This window comes from Saccopteryx bilineata, chromosome 1, assembly GCF_036850765.1.
Source record: "Saccopteryx bilineata isolate mSacBil1 chromosome 1, mSacBil1_pri_phased_curated, whole genome shotgun sequence".
NCBI classification, from domain to species: domain Eukaryota; kingdom Metazoa; phylum Chordata; class Mammalia; order Chiroptera; family Emballonuridae; genus Saccopteryx; species Saccopteryx bilineata.
This window is the reverse complement of record NC_089490.1, coordinates 179,881,675-179,902,141: the sequence shown is the minus strand read 5'-3', so window position 1 is coordinate 179,902,141 and position 20,467 is coordinate 179,881,675. Positions and strand designations below refer to the sequence as shown.

The window sequence follows — 20,467 nt, the reverse complement described above, 5'->3', positions numbered from 1 at the left end:
GACACAGCTTGTCTATTTCCTGAACAGCATTGAATGCACAACTTTGTGGAACATGCACTCCAAAACTGTCTGTGGAATAATCAACATAAATTGTAAAAGTTAAGACTGTAAATCCTTTATTCCCAAAGTATCAGTCATAAATACTAGTTTATTTAAAGAATTAACACACACGCACACAAACACACACACCACCTCCCTTCCAAACAAGTTCTAGTGTGGCAGGCAATTTGGGAAGTTTAAAAGGGGGGATGTCTTTTAATAAAATTGACAAAACATTCTACCTTTAGAATAGTGACCGTATATTCAACAAACCTGCATATGCTTGATATTATCTGCATCTTCCCAGGCTCTCAAATTGCTTATTTTAAAAATAAACACATGGGGAGGGGGAGACAATACATTTTATTATAAAATATGAAGCAGCAATCATCCAAGCATGTGAGTTTCTGCTTTATAATCCTAGCCAGAGCACAAAATGACTGGATATTCTCAACACCAAGCTAAAACACAAAAACAAACAAAAAAACACCATGAAGAAAATGCCACATTAAAATCTCTTTCTCTTGATAATTTCTGGTTTCCAGCTGACTGGATGAGTTTCTTCTGTCTAAAAAACAAAAGTAAATAAGAAAGTCAAGTATTAGTATGCTTCATATTCAGTAAGTTCCTTTCTAACAAAAATAAGGTATCTGCTAAATTACTTGGCACTAGACATTTAAGTTACTTCATAATTTAGAAAGAAGGGACAAACTTTTGGCATTATCTGAATCTCATAAGGGATGAATGGGTCCACTATAAATCCAGTTTATGGTTTTTCCTTTCAAATAAAGTTGCCGTGTAGATATTCTAGTACCACCAAAACCGATGATTCTAGAATTCATTTGCACAGCAATCTACTTATTTGCTGTTATTCTTAGTGCAACATTTTCCCAGCAACTGTAATAAGGAAAGTTGGGACAAATTTAAAACAGTCTACGGATTCTTTGGCATCAATGAAATCAATGCAGAAAGCTATGAGCAGAGATTACTCAAGATGATAAATACTCTAAAGATGACTTCCCTTCGGGTAACGGCAGTATCTTTAAAATGAAAAAGTACTTGCAAAACTGGTACAGCCATTTAATATGCATGTGAAATAGAGAACTTACCGCTGTATCATCCTCTCTGTACACTTTAATGGTCTTATCAGCTTCAGCCGTGAGGAGCCGACTTTCAGACTGATCAAAAGCACAAGCAAATATTCCTGACTCACTGTCCAAAGACCCAGGCTGCACAGCTGCATGAACTCTCTGGAAATTGTAGCCAGTTCTCCAGTCCCAAAGATGCATAGTGCCATTGTCAGCTTAAAGGGAAAGGTCTAGTTAAACTTGGTATTCCTTCAATAATTCAGCTTGAAAAGCATCAGTCACCAATCATTAGCTGAGCACCAGGCAATAACTACAGTCATAAAAAAAACGTAAGACACAGGCACTCAAGCTTCTATTAATATTGGTTTGTCCACTTTCATTTGTGCTTAATTCAGTATTTATTATAGACCTTGAAAAGCACCACAAAATGACATTCAATTCCAGAATACACAACCAAACGTTAGGCAATTCCCAGCATAAATCCCAAATTTAGGTCATCATGTGGGAACTCAAAGAAGGCTGAACCATGAAATATGCTACAGGTATTGTATTATGAATAAGCATGAACACACATACAAACATTCAGATACACATTAATTTAGGCAAGTTCTGGTATAATATTTAAGTGCAATGGCTTAGAAATTTTACAAATATTTACTCATTCATTAAAAGAAAAAATGACAGACTAAAACACATTTATCATAAAAAACTTCTTTTACCTCCAGACACAAGCACTCCATCAGAATTTACTGTCAATGTGTTAATAATTGCATTATGACCAGAAAGATTTTGAATGAAACTTCCATCAGGGAATTTCCACTGTTTTATGTTATCTGGAGAACCAGATGCAAATGTGTAACTGAAATAAGATTAAAACAATAACAAAGTTAGCCAAGTTAAATAAAAAGGTAGGGCCCTGGCCGGTTGGCTCAGTGGTAGAGCGTTGGCCTGGCGTGCAGGAGTCCCGGGTTCAATTCCCGGCCAGGGCACACAGGAGGCGCCCATTTGCTTCTCTACCCCTCCCCCTCTCCTTCCTCTCTGTCTCTCTCTTCCCCTCCCACAGCAAGGCTCCATTGGAGCAAAGAAGGCCCGGGTGCTGGGGATGGCTCTGTGGCCTCTGCCTCAGGCGCTAGAATGGCTCTGGATGCAACAGAGCGACACCCCAGAGGGGCAAAGCATCGCCCCCTGGTGGGCATGCCGGGTGGATCCCGGTCAGGCACATTCGGGAGTCTGTCTGACTGCCTCCCCGTTTCCAGCTTCGGAAAAATGAAAAAAAAAATAAATAAATAAATAAAAGGGTAGATTTAAAGAAGCTTATTATGGTTGTATTTAGCATATGTATTCAGTGATCAATGCAGTTTTGGCCAAACATTATTATCATACCAAGAAGTAAAAATATCAAGATATTTGTTCCAAGTTAAATCAGATTTTCAAGTTATTTTAAATGTACTTTAAGGCCTAGCTTAATGTAGTCTCCTCTCATTTCCACAGTGCTTTCAGTGAACTACAGCAATAAATTCACATAAAGGGCAAAGAGCTGTGCAACTATGGGCAGGGGGGGGGGTGGAGAGAGAGAGAATAGAGAGGGGAAAGAGAGGACAACTGGAAGAATAGGAGAAAATGAAATAGGAGAGAACATAAGGGTAAAGGGGTGTGGGGAGAGGAAAGAACATGAATATGACCTGAAGAGGGTCAAGGCGATATGACAGAACAAATAGCTTAGGATTCTATGCTCTACCTCTTTCGATACCGACTGCAATTTTCCCCCCTTAGGAATTAAACTAGTCTATGTATGTTTCAGTGTACAATAAACACTTAGGTCCAAAACATTAAATCTAGCTACTCCTAGTTTCTATTTGGTTGAGCAGGTCTTTCCTTTTAAGCAAGAGAGATTAAGAGAGACAGACAGGAAGAGAAATGAGAAGCATCAACTCATAGTTGTGGCACCTTAGTTGTTGATTGCTTCTCAGATGTGCCATGACTGGGGGCTCTAACCAAGCCAGCGACCTTGGGCTCAAACTAGTGAATTTGGGTTTTAATCCAGCGACCATGGGGTCTGTCTATGATCCTGTGCTCAAGCTAGCGACCTCCAGATTTCGAACCTGAGCCATCAGCATCCCAGGCCGACGTACTATCCACTGTGCCACTGCCGAGTCAGGTTGTTTGTTGTGCAACTTTTAAATATGATTTATTCGTGTTGTTTCATTTGACATTATCACTTATCATGTAGGTAAGTTCTCTCATATAGGGTATGAAGCAAAATACTACATAAGGAAAATAAAAGAAATGCATGTTCGTAACTGGACGAGGCCTGGAAATGAGTGTGTGAATGACTACCAAAGTAGTAGTAATGCTGGTATTTCTGTACTATACTAAAAACTGAAGAAAGATGAGAAACTATATATTTAGGAAAATACACTTACTGTCGTGGATGCAGCACTACAGCCCTGACTGATTTTTTGTGATTTGTTAATGTGACTCTTGTTTTTCCAGCCACCAAATCCCATAATCGTATTGTAGTGTCATGGCTTCCTGTAATGAAAACACATATCCCCAAACACAAATCAGGAAAAAGAACGCAAAACTGTAATAATATATGCAATGTTCTCTAGACACATATATACTAAATAAAAAGGCATATTAACTCTTGGCTAACTGCTTTGTACTTCCAAAATTTTAAAATTAATTCTTAAAAAATGTAATATATGCTTGATGCACTGTCAACTGAACAGCCTGAACAAACACCAACAACAAATAAAACAAATACATGGTGATGTTATCCCCTAGTGGAAGGGAAAGAAAAAACAAATATTTTAATGAATAAAATACATCACAGACTTATTTTTTAATGTCTTAAAGCTTGTTATTAGCTTTATTTTAAGTAAAACAAGACTCAATCCTATTCTAATAGTTATTGGTTTCAGGGTATCCTGTTGTCTAACTTTAATTTTGTAGACTGGCAATTCTGAACTATGAAACAATACTTAATTTATCTAACATCACTATTTTCTAGACAGACATTATATGATATTGTGTACGACATAATCTATGATATGTAAAAGTATGAGATAAATAGAATACTAAAAAAAATTTAAATGCAAACAAAAACACAGTATACACGATATAAAGCAAATCACAGTATGAAAAATATATATATGTACAATCATAATGCACTGATAAGAACATATGGTAAACTTGAAAAGTAGCAATCATACCAGTAATAATCTGTGGTTCTGCAGCTTGACACCGGACTGTAGCAACTGCATTTGTATGTCCAGACAACGTGTGTACACTGGCTTTAGTTCTCACATCCCAAATCTATATATATATATATATATATATGTATTAAAAAAACACACAATAAAAATATTGTCAAAGAGAACAGGTATTGATATCTCGAAGCTGACTGGGGGCTGTAGATAGGAGACAGCTGACGGGGAAAAAAGCTAAAAGATCAGGGGACTGTAAGTCTAAGAATGGGTATAAAGGGATTAATGAATGAAACTACTAATGCACAACAGCTGGGGTGACAGAACAGCATGTCAGAGCATCACATTTCAGGACAGGGAACTCCCAACACTAAACACAGTGAGGACACAGAAAGGAGATAAAGGTGTAAAAGCATATAAGCCAAGAAATGGAGGGACTAGGTTATTGGTGAGTCAAAGTAACTATCTTTAATTCTCTATCAAACAATATGTGACTGCAACACCAAACATGCACCTTGTAAGATGCAATTATTTACAGATTAACGCAAAGCTCTATTCCATTTACCCGTGCAGTTGAATCTCGACTACAGGTTACCAGCACATCAATTGTTGGGTGCAAATCCAAACCATACACTGCACTCAGATGTCCATGATAGTGCCTTATAACCTACAAATACAGCAGGAAAGTTAACATTTCTATAATTAGAAAGAAAATAATGGCTCACATGTTTTAAATCCTTATACCAAGCTTACCTTATTATATTCAAGATCCCAGCACTTGACCTGTTTGTCTTCTCCACAGGAGAACAGATACGGGCTCCTGGAGCTTACTATCACACCACGAACGGTACTAATGTGCCCAGTTAGTGACAGTTTTAATTTGCCACTCGCCAAGTCCCAGATCTGCAATCAGAGAATAGTTCTTTTTTCTTCTTGATGACCCCGAAGCAAAATTTTAGAATCCTGACGTCAAAATTGTTTCCAAAATGTAAAAATATAAACATATAAATTTTTTTTTAATGTGCAGAACAACCACCCACCAGCAAAAATAAAAGCAGGGAAAAAAAATAAATTCAGGCCTTGGCCAGTTGCCCCAGTGGTAGAACATCAGACCGGTGTGTGGAAGTCCCGAGTCAATTCCTGGTCAGGGCACACAGGAGATGCTGTCATCTGCTTTTCCATTCTTCCCCCTCCCCTTTCTTCCCCTCCCTTCCTGCAGCCATGGATCAATTAATTCGAGCAAGTCAACCAGTGGATCCTGGTTGCAGAGCATGCAGGAGTCTCTCTCTGCCTCCCTGCTCTCAATAAAATAAATAAGTAAATAAATAAACTTCAAAGGCATGCTCAAACAGAAAATATTTGTGGGATGACAAAAGGTTAATATTTTTAACACATAAAAAGGCACTGATAACAAAAGTATGAATACCGTGGTATTAAATTAGCCAAGGATGGTAACAACTTAAAAGAACCTCTATGGAAACAACCTAAGTGGCCATTAACTGATAAATGGATAAACAGAATGTGGCATGTATACATAGAATGGATTAATCAGTTATAAGAAAATAAAATCTTATCATTTGTGGTAACATGGATGGTTCTTGAGGGCATTATGCTAAACGAATTAAGTCAGAGAAAAACAAATACATAGCACATGGGTATCTCACTTGTATGTAGACTTGAACAACAAAAAAGCAACCTGAAAAACCAGCTCAAGATACTGAGAACAGAGTGGTGGTTGCCAAAAGCCAGGGTGAAGGATGGATAAAATGAATGAAGGGAGCAAGAGTGTATAAACTTTCAGTTATAAACTAAAAGTTATGGGAATGTAATGTACACATGGTCCCTACAGTTAATAATACTGTATTGCATATTTGAAAGTTGCTAAGAGTAGCTCTTAAAAGTTCTCATGACAAAAAAAATTTTTTTTCTTTTTTTTTTTTTTTTTTTTTTTTTTCATTTTTCTGAAGCTGGAAACAGGGAGAGACAGTCAGACAGACTCCCGCATGCGCCCGACCGGGATCCACCCGGCACGCCCACCAGGGGCGACGCTCTGCCCACCAGGGGGCGATGCTCTGCCCATCCTGGGGGTCGCCATGTTGCGACCAGAGCCACTCTAGCGCCTGAGGCAGAGGCCACAGAGCCATCCCCAGCGCCCGGGCCATCTTTGCTCCAATGGAGCCTCGGCTGCGGGAGGGGAGGAGAGAGACAGAGAGGAAAGCGCGGCGGAGGGGTGGAGAAGCAAATGGGCGCTTCTCCTGTGTGCCCTGGCCAGAATCGAACCCGGGTCCTCCGCACGCTAGGCCGACGCTCTACCGCTGAGCCAACCGGCCAGGGCTCTTTTTTTTTTTAAAGTGAGAGCTGGAGTGGTAGAGAAACAGACTCACACATTCACCCTGACCAGGATCCACCCAGCAAGCCTCGTATGGGGTAATGACCTGCTCATCTGCGGCCCTTGGCCACTGCTCTGTTGCTCAACAACTGAGCTATTTTGGCACCTGAAGCAACGCCATGGAGCCATCCTTAGCGCCCAGGGCCAACCTGCTCAATTGAACCATGGCTTGGGGCTGGGGGGGGGATGGGAGGGAGGGGTGGAGAAGCAGATGATCGCTTCTCTTGTGTGCCCTGACCAGAATTGAACCTGGGACTTCCACAGGCCGGTTGATGCTCTACTGCTGAGCCAACCAACCAGAGCAAATTTTGTAACTTTGTAATGTGACAGATGTTAAACAGACTTGTGATCATGTCACCATATACATATATACTTGAAACTAACCCAATAGTATGTCAATTACAACTCAATAAAAAATTAATTTAAAAATCCTTAAAGCTTTATAAGTTACCAGAAAGTTCATCCTCACTAGAAATTTTGTATACTGGGATCCTCAGTTTATAACACAGTTCCATTTTCATGACAGTGACATAACCCGAATTTTGGTGTAAGTCAAAACACACTCTAGCCTAAGTCACTACCTATCCTAACACAGTTGTAAAAGCATAACATAAGTACTCCACTTCCTGCATATTCTTCTGTTGTGCGCAACCAAACTAGTTCGCCCACCTAACTCTAAGTATGACACTAACAGCGTTAAGCTGAAACACTCATGTCTCAATTTTTAAAAGTTTTTATGGGAGTGTCACAAACTCAAAATGTCGTATGTTGAGACTGTTGTAATCCAAGGACCTCCTACATACAGTTTTTGAAAAATCTGACACCCATTTCTGCTTGCCATATGAGTAGAGATTTTTAAAGATGCACAATCAATAGGCTAAAAAGAATCCTCTCATAAACTCTAAGTATCAGTTCACCATTTTAGAAAATACTTGTACTTTGGGTGCCAATTTCAAAACTGTTTCACCTACTATTTCCATTTCTGAGAATCAATAATAATTTAAAAACCAAAAATACAGGCACAAAGATTAATTACAACATTACTTGTAATAGTGAAAGTCAGGAAACTAAAATGTCCAATAACAGGAAACTAGATTATGGACTTAAATGATATACTATCAAACCATTAAGATGATGTTCAATTTTTCAGAGATATGTCTTTGATATGTAAAAAATAAGGTTCAAAATTACATATCTAGCATAATTTTTAAAAGATGCACTGACATACACAGGAAAAAACTCAGAAGATAATGCACTGATACAATGCACAGAAATAAATTCTAAAAAGAAATTCATTCAAATAGCTGAAAGCGATAGGAATACATATGGGCCTATGTTCTTTTGCATTTCTCTATACTTTCCACATTTTCTACAGATAAGCATGCTTTAATTTTATAACCAGAAAGGAAAACAATTTAAATAACAAGGAATTTTTGGTAGGTAGTCAGCATCATCTGTTTGAGAAAAAAAAATGTTTAGTTAAATACCACTTTTCAAACAGATGAAACTTTTAACTGGTAAACCGCTCCATACTCGGGGCTAAGAAGTCAGAGGAACTACAAGATCAATTCCCACCAGAGTAAATAACAGTTGAAATATACATGGAAACACAAAGGAGTTCCCTCCTTACCTTTATAGTTCTGTCAGCAGATCCAGTAACAAACCACTGATTTCCAGGTTCCACAGCAATACATCGAACCCAGCCAAGATGCCCACTGATCACCTGTATTAAAAACAGAAGTGAATGGGTAGACATACAAATTTAAGATTATTCAATTTCAACTCATTACATATAAGTTAAACTTTATTCAAGTTTAAATTGCCCTTCCAACATCTTCATAACAAGATTATATGATTATTTGATACTTAGGTTTTTAAAGTATTAAATGACCTTCAATCTATGAATACACAAACTGAGATATATCTTTTTAATGGAATACTGCTCAGCAATGGAAAGCAATGTACTAACATTTGCAACATGAAGAAGTCAGTCTCAAGAAGTACACACTGAATGATTCCATTTATATTACACAATTGAAAAGACACAGCTATAGTGAAGGAAAACAAATGGTTGCCAGGGTTGGAGAAGGGTGCGGCTATAAAAAACAGAACATCTAGCCCTGGCTGGTTGGCTCAGTAGTAGAGTGTTGGTCCAGCATGTTGAAGTCCGGGGATTGGTTCCTGGACAGGGAAAACAGAAGAAGCGCCCATCTGCTTCTCCACCCCTCCCCCTCTCGCTTCTCACTCTCTCTCTCTCTCAATCTTCTCCTTCCCTCCTGCAGCCAAGGCTCAATTAGAACGATTTGGCCCTGGGCACTGAGGATGGCTCCTTGGCCTTCGCCTCAGGTGCAAAAAAAATTGCTCCAGTTGCAACGGAGCAAGGGCCCTAGAAAGGCAGAGCATCACCTTCTCGTGGGAATGCCAGGTGGATCCTGGTCGGACGGAGTGCATGCAGGAGTCTGTCTCTGTCTCCCCTCCACTTACTTAAAAAAAAAAAAAAAAAAAAGACTTCTATATCCTGTGGTAATGATTACCCAAATTTATGCATCTATTAAAATTTATTAGACCTGTATACTAAAAGAAAAGCTATTTTACTGTACGATAATTTAAAAAAAATGTAACACATACTAAATTATATGTAGCTGTACTTTTCCTACTATATACATTTTAAATCATTTTAATTTCCTATAATTGAAAAGATAATCAGTAGAGCCAAGGAAATGTCCTAACAATATATTGTTTTTTCCACTGATTTAACTATTAAATACCTCAAGCACAGTGCTAAATTTAGTTCATATGTTCTACCTTTAGTAGCCATCTATCAATACTTAACACAAAACACAAGTCTCCTTTCCAAGATAGCTTTTCAGACAGGGCCTAAGCCCATTCCCTCAGTCTACCTCAGATCACTTTTCCAGTCCTCATACTCCTTTTCCTCCTCATTCTATTACTCGGCTCCTTTCTACTAGATAGCAGTGATCATGTTTCATGCAGAATCATCTACAGACTCACCCTGTAGAGCTTCCATGGTGGATGCCACTGGGGTTTTGGCATTGTAGGGGCCTTTTTAGACATCAGTGCAGAGTTCTTGGCATTGCCACCATCCACAACTGCCTAGACATGGAACAGCATTACATTTAATATCATATTTACATTTCCATGTTACCATAAATAGAAACTGGAAGAGGGGATTTTGAAAGCTTTTATCCCCTCTATGAAAAGAAAAGGGCAGCAAAAATGTTTGCATAACTAAAAAATGAGTAAAACGTCTAATCAAAATTCTATTTTCTGTATGCTACTTTAAAAAGCAATTTAAAAATCTGAGAGGCAGAACATTAAAGTTAAGAGAACATATCACCTGGCCGGTTGGCTCAGCGGTGGAGCGTCGGCCTGGCGTGCAGGGGACCCGGGTTCGATTCCCGGCCAGGGCACATAGGAGAAGCGCCCATTTGCTTCTCCACACGCCCCCCCTTTCCTCTCTTGTCTCTCTCTTCCCCTCCCGCAGCCAGGGCTCCATTGGAGCGGGGATGGCCCGGGCGCTGGGGATGGCTCCTTGGCCTCTGCCCCAGGCGCTGGAGTGGCTCTGGTCGCAACAGAGCAACGCCCCGGATGGGCAGAGCATTGCCCCTGGTGGGTGTGCCGGGTGGGTCCCGGTCCGGCTCATGCGGGAGTCTGACTGTCTCTCCCCGTTTCCAGCTTCAGAAAAATGCAAAAAAAAAAAGAGAGAGAACATATCACTATGCATAAATTCAAAACCCAACTCTTCCAATTAATAACTAATTGATCTTGGGTAAAAATTATGTAACCTAAATGTGCCAAATTTTTAAAATGGAAATGATAGATATGTGTATTCCAAACTGCCCCCTTGATGTTCCGTTTATCTGTCAAGACCTCACCCTTACTGGACTATTGCCCCTGAGACAGAGGAATTCCAAAAAGCTGACAAGCTGCCCCAAGGAGGGGCTCCGGACATACCAAGACTTTTGATTCAACACCCACATGCTCGAAGCCCCCCAAGGAGGAGCATTCCAGACATACCAGGACTTTTGCCTCAGTATCCCCTCAGGCTCTATATAACTCGCCCCTAGTCTGTAACCCGGTGCACTTCTCCTGGAGGAGTGCCCCGGCAGGTCTTTATCCTCTAATAAAGAGGATAAATAAAGAGGATGAGATGTACATCTGGTGATAGAGTGCCATCTCACTCTTACAGAAAATCCCAGTGCCCACGTCATACAATTATTATGAAGAGTAACAGAGAAGTGAATGCTCTGTGTGAGCTCCTACTGCAGTGGATTGATGACACTGCCTTTCACTGTCACTCTGACACTACTGATTTAATACTGCAATGGAGACACTGACAGTTCATTCTATTTACCCCCCCCCCCACATTTCAATTCTATTTTAAAAGGAATTCTAGCTAATATACAGTCTCCTGTTACCACCCATCCATCTATCCAAGAAATACTTAAGCCCATAAAGTTCCTATCCTCAAAGAGCTAACATTACTTCCTCCTAGGGAGGCAGAAAGCCTGGGGAGACTAAGAAGGAATGTAGTGGGAGACCAAATTCATTCACTCCATAAAGCCAAGTCAACTACATAATAAGCTGAAGGAGTAAAACCTACACTTACTTCAAGTTATGGCATATTTTCAGTTATTCTCTATTTCCACCAATAACAGTAGCTGTCATTCACAGTGGTACCTTGACAGACTAGCAGTTTAAATCACGAGCAATTTGAGACAAGCAGTCATTCACGGGATTTTTTGCATTAAGTCACGAGCGGATATTTGAATCACAAGCTCCGCCACCCTCTACTAGATGGCCTACTGAACGTTCAGAAAGGAGGAAGAAACAAACTTCCATGGAAAGGTTTTAAGTGAAAGTGAGGAAAGTGTTGCGAAAAAGCCAAAAGTCAGTGAAGAAAATGATGGATGGCTGTTGGACAAATGAGTTTGTAAACTTTGTATTTTCTGAATTTGCTCGCTTTGCTGGGCAGCTGTCTGTGAAATTGCTAATTACCTTCCTGTCGGGAAGGGCCATTGTTATGCTAATATTGCTGAAGGAGGGGTTTTCCTGCCAAAAAGTTTTGAAAAGAGCAGAGAAGGGGAAGGAGAAGGAAGCCATACAATGGTGATTAAGCAAAGTAGAAAAATAGCAATTAAGTTTAGTGATAAAGTTACAAATCATATGTAGTGTGTAAGTTAAATTTTGCAATTAAATGTAGCATTAAGTGTGTAGAGTAAGTTAAGAGATAGCGCAGGAAAAGAAAACCTCCTCCGCCAGCATCTTCTCTGACCTTGAAGGTAAAGACACTTCACAAACCAGTTTCTTTCTTTAGTCTCTCTTATTACATATACACATACATATTTGTTATTTATAAAGTACATTTTCTTATTTAAAAGCATATAAAACAAAAAATTTGTGTGGTTTTTGGGGGCCAGAATGGATTAATTGCATTCCCATTAATTTAAATGGGGAAATTCTATTTGACACACGAGCAAATTGAGTCATGAGCTCGACCATGAAACAAATTACACTCATGTGTCAAGGTACCACTGTACTTACAAATAGACAAATTCATGTATTTTTAGATGCTCATCAGTGCAACACTAGTTGTAGAGCTCATGAAATTACAGTATTAATAGCACTCAACTGTATATATCAACTTAAGAGTGTAATTTTAAAAAAGGCTTTCATATATAAAATATACAAGTTTCAGAATAACATTCCTTTCATAGTAAAGAGCAATATCACATTATCTTCATTAAAATAAATAAAAACAATGTGTAAAAAGACAGAGAATTAACACAATTTTAAGTTCTAAAAAATATGTCAATTCACTAACTTAAATTTTAATAATTAGCTCAGGCTACAATTTAATTTAATAATAAAAAAAATGTTCAGTTTTTAAATATTAAGGTAAGACTATTACAATAAAGGGAAACAGTGCAACATGTTCTAAAAGCCAGGCATGCACAGTGTGATCCGCCACAGACACTTACCACAGCCATTGCTGCCGGCTGGGAACGCTCAGAGCCTCCAGCAGGGGCGCTGCGGTTTGCATCAACCCTGAGGCAAAAGAGCATCATATTCTAATAAGTCATTAATGCCTCCCGTTACAAGGTCTGCAGGAGGAACTTCATGTTAAATTTCTATAAGCACTGATAAAGAAAAATGTCATGTAATACATAATTTTAAAGAAATAAATTTTAAAATGAGAAAAAATGTGAACAGTGAACTATACTTTCGAGACTGTCACTGGAAGCATATTTCATACCTAGCCTGAGAAGAAGGTAACGCCACAACTAAGGACTGTGCTGCCGATTCACTTGGCATTCTTTGGACCTTCGTATCTGCTGTTAAAGCAACCCCTGTTAACACGAAAACAAAACAAATAGAAAAGCAATTCCTTTTAGTAGCTATCTGGGTTTTCATTTGCATGCATTTAAAATTAAAATAGTGGAGAAAAACATCAAAAAAGGTAATGGTGATTACTACCTCCAAGTGCTGAAAAACTGATTACGTTTTGCATGTCTTTTGTTACTTTTTTACCACAAATATGGCTTAATATACAACTCAAACTTGACTTAATGAGAAGTAGCTTGGTATTAGAAAAACCCAAGGAGTCAAGTTAAATTTATATAATCTTGGGATGTTACCAGTAGATATGAAAATTAAGCAGTTCCTTTAAGTACTAACAAAATACTCTGAAGACTAAATGTATACTATAAAAATAGAAGCACTAGTTCTTCTGTACTTTCAATATAGTGAATCCTGTCCTCTAAAGTTACTAGAACCTAAATACAATAAGCTTTTTATCCTCTACCCTTTTATACTGGCCACTCCATTTGTGTGCCAATTCCTCCATTCACCAACCTAGGAACATTTCTATCATACCTGCTTCTATTACTAATACCTCTAATATCACTTTTAAAAGCTTAGTAATACTTTCATGTCTGCCCAAACCTCCAAATAATAGCTTGTCTTAGTCTGGAGTAGTCTTATAGTCTTTAAATTCCTAGTACAGTACTATAGAAACTTAGGGGCTTAAGAATGTTTGCCAAATAAATGCTTGTGATACAAAGCATTAGTTAATTATCATCTAAAAAGCGATGCCCAGATGCCTGGCAATTGAGCATATTTTGTAATTTATAGACAATATGAATCATAGCATTAGCTCATTCATGGAAATACATGTGACAGTAACATCATTTCAATATGCAACTCACTTACCAGGTCCTGCTGGATACGGATGTGTACCTGTCACCAAATATTCAACTTCTTGTCCTTCAAAAAGAGAGAGAGAGAGAGAGAGAGGGGAAGAGAGGGAGAGGGAAAGGTAGAGAGAAGAGAGAGGAGGGGGGAGAGGAGGGGAGGGGAAAGGAGGTAGAGAGGGGGAGAAGGAAAGGGGGGAGAAGGAGAGAGGGAAAGGGGGAAAGGGAAGAGAGGAAAAGGGGGAGAGAAGAGAGAGAGGGGAGAGAGGGAGAAGGAAAGTAAGAGGGGGAGAGAGAGGGGAAGAGAGGAAAAGAGAGAGAGAGATTGATTCATCAACGGCAAAATTTATCTTATGTACTAGTATCATCTTTTAATAAATATTAAATTATCAACTAGATTTCTAAAATCTTCACAACTAAACCCAAGCCTCAGAAATAAGGTAAGTTGATCATCTTTGCTTTGACTTCTAAAGATCATGTATGTATATAGTGATTTCCTTATCATTTGCTAAACAGTATGTCAAGAAAGCTTGTTGCATTTGCTATAGAGCAATGGTGTCAAGTGGTCATCTATGAAGTAATAATCCACTCTGGTTTTTCTTCTAAGAAAATGGCTTCCCTGTGGAATCTTAGATTATTACCTTTATACACTACAATTTCAGTACTAAATGTCATCCTTTTGAAAAATAGATGGTCACTCCACAAATTAAGAATTTTTCCTTTAGTCTCCACCATGACTTTCTCTATAGCCTAAAAATTTCTGCCGTCCTTTTACTAACACTGTTTTACTTCCTGTAAGAAAACATCTACCAATAATCTCACTCACTACCCAAGACTTCCAACATAACACTGGTATAGGTGTTAAAGATGATTTGGCTCTAATTAGTCCTTCGGGGGGTGGGGGCATGCACAAATAGCACAATTTATCTATTTTTAAAATTCACATATAAGTTCTGACATTTCTGACAACACTATTCTCACCTTGATTGGCAGGATACTGTTTATGACCATATGATTCCGATGCATTCTGAGGACCCTTTTCTTTAAAATTTTCTTTTGAAGTAGGCATATGCAACACAGGACCATACTCATTCCTTAGCTTGATTGCCATTTTTCGTTTGTGACTATTTTAAAAAGTCATAAATATAAGAATGTATCTTTGAGTACTTTAAATATATTCACCAATATAAATACATTCACCGATAGCCAGGAAACAAGTACTTAAATAGGTTAAGTTTGCCTAATCATGTAGGAAAAGTTTCTATAAAGATTTTAAAGTTGAACCACATTTTAAAAAACTCAGTATTTCCAAGTTCATTTCCACACTTTTAATCACAATCCACCACACAACATCTATTGAGTCAAGTAATATTTTAGTTTGTTGATTAATAAGTGTAAAACCTTTCATGATGAGTTATCAAGCGTGGAATCTTAAAATATATATAAACTAATATGCCTTTTTTAAAAACCCTCCAAGTCAGTATCTATTTCTTCAAATGTCTAAACATAAAAATATAGTAAAGACTTTCTAGTAACCTTTACTAGATATATTGAAAAAGGTTAGTTAGAAGTAATCAAAGTACTTCTAATTAGTTCAATTTTTTAAAAATGTACCTATTATATTACTTTTGAGAATAGTCTACTTTACAAATTGAATTAAATGTTTGTTTGAGGAATTAAGCAGATTTTTTTAAAAAGGGCAAAGGACAAAAGAGGAACACTGCACATAACGCAATCTCAGACTGCAGCTGGAGATGTAGAACCGAAAACATGCCACCACTCAGAAACCTTCACCATGCTATCGAGAGAAGATGGGAGTGGAAGTACTGGCCAGGTACAGTCTCAGCTCAGCAAGGCCCCGAGAGCAGCGGGAGGGAGGCCGGAAGCACATACAAAGTGATTGATTATAAAACATAACACCTAAAAGGGACTCTCCTAATTACTGGGTAGTTGTAAAATGCAATTAATTAATATAAAAGGCCGAAAAAAGAAGTTAAATCTGCTTAAATTATGCCCTAACACTACTCATTATTGAATAGATAACCTATGGGTGTGTTACTAAACTTTTTAAAATTGATTTTAGAGAGAGGAAGGAAGAGAGAAAGAGAAACATCAGTTTGCTGTTCCCCTTATTTAGGCATTCATTGGTTGCTTAATGTCTGTGCCCTGACCAAGGACCAAACCTGCAGCCTTGGTTTATCAGGACGACACTCTACCTAATGGAGCTGACCAGCCACGGACGGTGTTACTAAATTGTAAAGGTTCCTCTCTCCCTGCTCTCTTTCCCCAGTATTAGAAGTTTAAATATTCCAGCGATTAAAAAGAAACTATACCTACCTCTCTTCATCCAAAGGCACAGGTTTTCCATTATCAGCTACAAACATGTCATGGGTCCTCTTCAGTGACCTGAACACCAGCGTGTGCACAGAATGTTTCTGTACCTCCTAGAGAGCAAGAGTGTGATTACACATGTCAAACCGAAACTAAAGTCAAATTAATTATTATATTATACATATTAAAAATGTAAAAACTGTTTTACCACTCACTGTAGCTGTTTGTAGCAAGCTACAGCAGGCAAGTTCAGAGAAAAAAAGGATGTTCCTCTTGGGCTAGAGCCCCAAATTGACCAATTGAGCGATGTTTAAGATTAGTCATTTATTAAATAAAAATGTACCGAGCTACTACTATGTGTCTGGTAGGTATTGTGCTAGAATAAAATGAAATAATAAAAAAGACAGTCATGGTCCCTGTGCTCAAAAGAAAACAGACAAATAAAAATAAGAAAAATAACTCCACATTTTGATTAGTACATAAAGGAAATAAGCAAGGGACTGAGACAGAAAATGGATCAGGAACTTAGGATAATTATGAAAGATCTCTTTGGAGATGATATTTAGCAGAAAGGGAATTAGCCTTGCACAGAAGAGATAAGAACAGTCCAGGCAGAAAGGAAAAATGCCATGTACAAAGGTGTTCAGTATTGGACATAATACTGGGAGCTGCAAATTAGTTGTATACGTTTGGTGAGAGGGTGAGTTGCAATGCAAGATGAGGCTGTAAGGGTAGACAAGGTCCAGATCAAGTAAGATTTCCTTAGACCATTGCAACAGTCTGTATTTTTGCTCTAATAATATTGGGCCAGGAGGCCTGACCAGGCGGTGGAGCAGTGGATAGAGCATTGGACTGGGATGCCAAGGACCCAGGCTCAAGACCCTGAGGTCGCCAGCTTGAGCGCGGGCTCATCTGGTTTGAGCAAAAGCTCACAAGCTTGGGCTTGCCAGCTTGGACCCAAGGTCGCTGGCTCCAGCAAGGGGTTACTCGGTCTGCTGAAGGCCCACGGTCAAGGCACATATGAGAAAGCAATCAATGAACAACTAAGGTGTGGCAACGAAAAACTAATGATTGATGCTTCTCATCTCTCCGTTCCTGTCTATCCCTCTCTCTCTCTCTCTGACTTTGTAAAGAAAAAAAAAATTGAGCCAGGAAACGATTTTATGCAAGAAAAACAGGACCAACTTCCGTTTTCAAACACATTAATTGGGGGAATGGAGCTACAACAAAAATGGAAGCAAGCAGACCAGCTGAGAGCTAATTCACCTGTCCAGGTGAAAGATGATGCTGGTTTGAACTAAGGTGATGGCAGTGGCTGTGAACAAAAGCCAAGAAATAGTCCTAAGGAAAAGAGAGACAAGACTTGCTAACAGAACGTTTGGACAAGGTAGGGAATGATGCAAGAATTCAAGAATGGCAGATTTTCCTGGGAAAACAGGTGGACTAAGAGACAAAGGGAACACCAAAGTCCGCCAGTCTCTTAGGACACAGAATCACTGACACTATCCCGCAGGCGGCGAATACCAGGGGCCGATCATTGACAGAAGCCCCGCCTCCGAGGACAGTGCCCACAAGTGCTCAGGAGTCAAATTAGGGCTAGAGGCCATTATCTCAGGCTTCCCGCCCGGACGCAACTTCCAACTCTTGCTCTTATCCAGCCTCTCTCCCACTTTGTCAATCCTGAGAGACCAGCCGGCCTCGGCCAACCAGCAGCCCCTCGCAGCCTCTGCTCTCCCCAGACTACCATCATCCTCGATCCCCCACCTCGAGCCGCCGCCAAAGAAAAACATCCCCAGAGCAACTACTCCTCAGCACCCCAGTGTCACTTTACCTCCACCATGATGCCGCCGTGTATTCTGCCCCTCCCGCAGCAAGAAACTAAACATCAACGCAGAAACAGCCGCCAGGACTGGCAGCCTCTTCCGGAATCTGGCGGCGTCACGCCGGATGTGACGCAGCGCCGCGCAACGCACGCTGGTCGCCCGCATGCCTCCTGAGATCGAGGGGCGGGTCTTCCCATTCCGGGCCGCCCCTGGGCGGAGTCTTGTGTCGGGAGCGCGGGCTCCTGGGACACGTGTGTTTATAGGAATCAAGAAAAATGGAGGGAATGGGATGGTGGGAAACTTGAATAGAGGAACATTTTACTAGCGCTGCTTTTTCCTTAACGGTAATCGGTTCCACTCATCTTCCCCCAGGGTATACTACATATACTTTGGGAGAAGGGGAAAACTATCAAAAGTAATGTGAATTGTTAATCTCATTTAAAAATTAACTAATTTTTATTTGATTAAACATTAAAGTCATGATTAAACACGTTAAGGTCATACAGTACTTGAAAATGCAATCACTGAATTTCATTGTGAGTTTTTTCTAAGAACTGATTTTCTCTGACAATTGCCACTGATGGTAGTGCTTGCAAGGAAATGCCATAATTATAAAATTATAACTACAAAGACAGTAATAAGTGCATAATACCTAATTTTAAATGGCAATTGTTGGGCAGATAAAATATATTATGCTCACTTTGTTAAAGATGGTGCTGCCCACAAGGAGGCTGTCGCCCAGGTGATATTAATGTGTGTTGGGGATGGGCTAAAGGCAGGCAGAATAGTTGTAGCCTGGGGCTTGGTTTTGGGATTAAGCCTTTCCCACCCTTTTTGATGTGGGGCGGTACAATCCAATCATGCCTCAGATAAGTGACTTTGTATTAGGGACTTCCCTATTTTGTATATTGGATTAAAGGTTTGGATTTCTACACTATAAAATAGGGGAAGAACGGGAGCTTGCTCTCTTGGTTCCTGGGATGAGAGAGCAGAGGAAGCAGAGCACAAAGCAGAAAGAGGCCATGTGGCCAGGAGAAGCAGCCAAGATGGCAGAGTGTTGAGTGAGAGGCCAGTTTGTGCAGTTTGATGCTGGAGAAGGAAGGAGATGGGGAACAGAGGTGAATAAGTCTGGTGAGCTAGAAACCTTTGATTCTAGAAAACTCGGATAAGTCAGTAGCTTTGTGAGCACTGAATGTGAGTGGGTTTTGGAGCCCAGTGTGTATTTTTACTTGCCCGCCGGGTGCAAGCTAGAATTAAAGAAAATGGCCTATCAGTTTTTGGCTCCATTGTTTCTTTACCGACTGTCCGAATCCAATGCGAACATGCATGGGCCAGGCTGCTCTGATGGTGGCCCTGGCCCTGGCTTCTGGCTTTACAGCAATAAAGTTACAGAAATGTAAGCAAGATTCTAATATATCTATATAAATATAATAACTGTCTATTTGGGTCTATTAGCTTGTTAGTTAGTCTTTCTGAAAAAAATTTATAAGCCCAGACTCATAAAAAAATTGGAATAATTTTGGTAATTTTCACTAGTTTATGCTCCTAATTTTAAAAAGCTTTATTGAATTTACAGAATTATAACTTGAAGATTTATAAGGTGATCAATCATCCTTCTTTAGGGAAGGACAGTCCTTTTGTAAGTTCCATCCTTCCTCAAAAAGTGTCCTCCTCCTACATGTCCTCCTTTTTGATATTGGAAGACTAATCTGTAAATGTCCGTATTCGATCGACGCAGAGTAGATCCATTGCATGTGATATAACATATTTGAATCTGACATGTCAACTCATGTCAAGTACAATGCGGCAAGATGCAATTATGAGACACATGTGCTCCACACGGGAGACCTTGAGAGAGCACACGAGATACCAAGCACACAAATGGCTTTGTGTACTTCTTACTGAAATATGACATGGCACATACGACATTGTAGACTCACGATTATTTCTTTCTCAGTGAATATTCAATCATAGACAGGTAAACACAATTCACGTTTTATTAATTCATTATCTATTTAATAATTTCCAAATATTTACATATAATTTTATTTACAACTATTTTCCCAAATTCACATTTTAAAGGGAAATCTAACCTCAAAGCATATCTATTAATAATGCATTTTGATTAGTTGCATAAAACAGACGCTCTTCTAATTAGAAAATGATAAATACACCCAAATATCACTCCAAATTAGTGGTTTTGTTTGATATTTAGTTTTACTAAATGAGTACTTTTTCTTACAATTATTATTAAAAATTAATAGGCATGTAAGCATAATTACAATATAAAATATTACAAATGTTTTAAGATAAGTTTATCATATTATAGTGTATTATTGTTGCAATGAAAAAACTTTCTTTTATTTATGATATT

At 39.1% G+C, this 20,467-nt stretch overlaps 1 protein-coding gene across 1 annotated transcript; it reads right to left on the bottom strand.

Moving 5' to 3' along the window:
• Nucleotides 1-383: 383 nt before the first annotated feature.
• Nucleotides 384-18,223, bottom strand: PLRG1 (pleiotropic regulator 1). Its single transcript, XM_066280378.1, has 15 exons — nt 18,102-18,223; nt 16,277-16,383; nt 14,921-15,063; nt 13,959-14,012; nt 13,003-13,096; nt 12,728-12,794; nt 9,738-9,839; nt 8,356-8,448; nt 5,090-5,239; nt 4,902-5,003; nt 4,343-4,445; nt 3,551-3,659; nt 1,847-1,986; nt 1,149-1,342; nt 384-607 (listed from the first exon to the last, which is right to left on the bottom strand). Exons 1-15 carry the CDS (start codon nt 18,108-18,110, stop codon nt 548-550), a joined length of 1,527 nt encoding a protein of 508 aa, XP_066136475.1. The 5' UTR covers nt 18,111-18,223; the 3' UTR covers nt 384-547.
• Nucleotides 18,224-20,467: the final 2,244 nt, after the last annotated feature.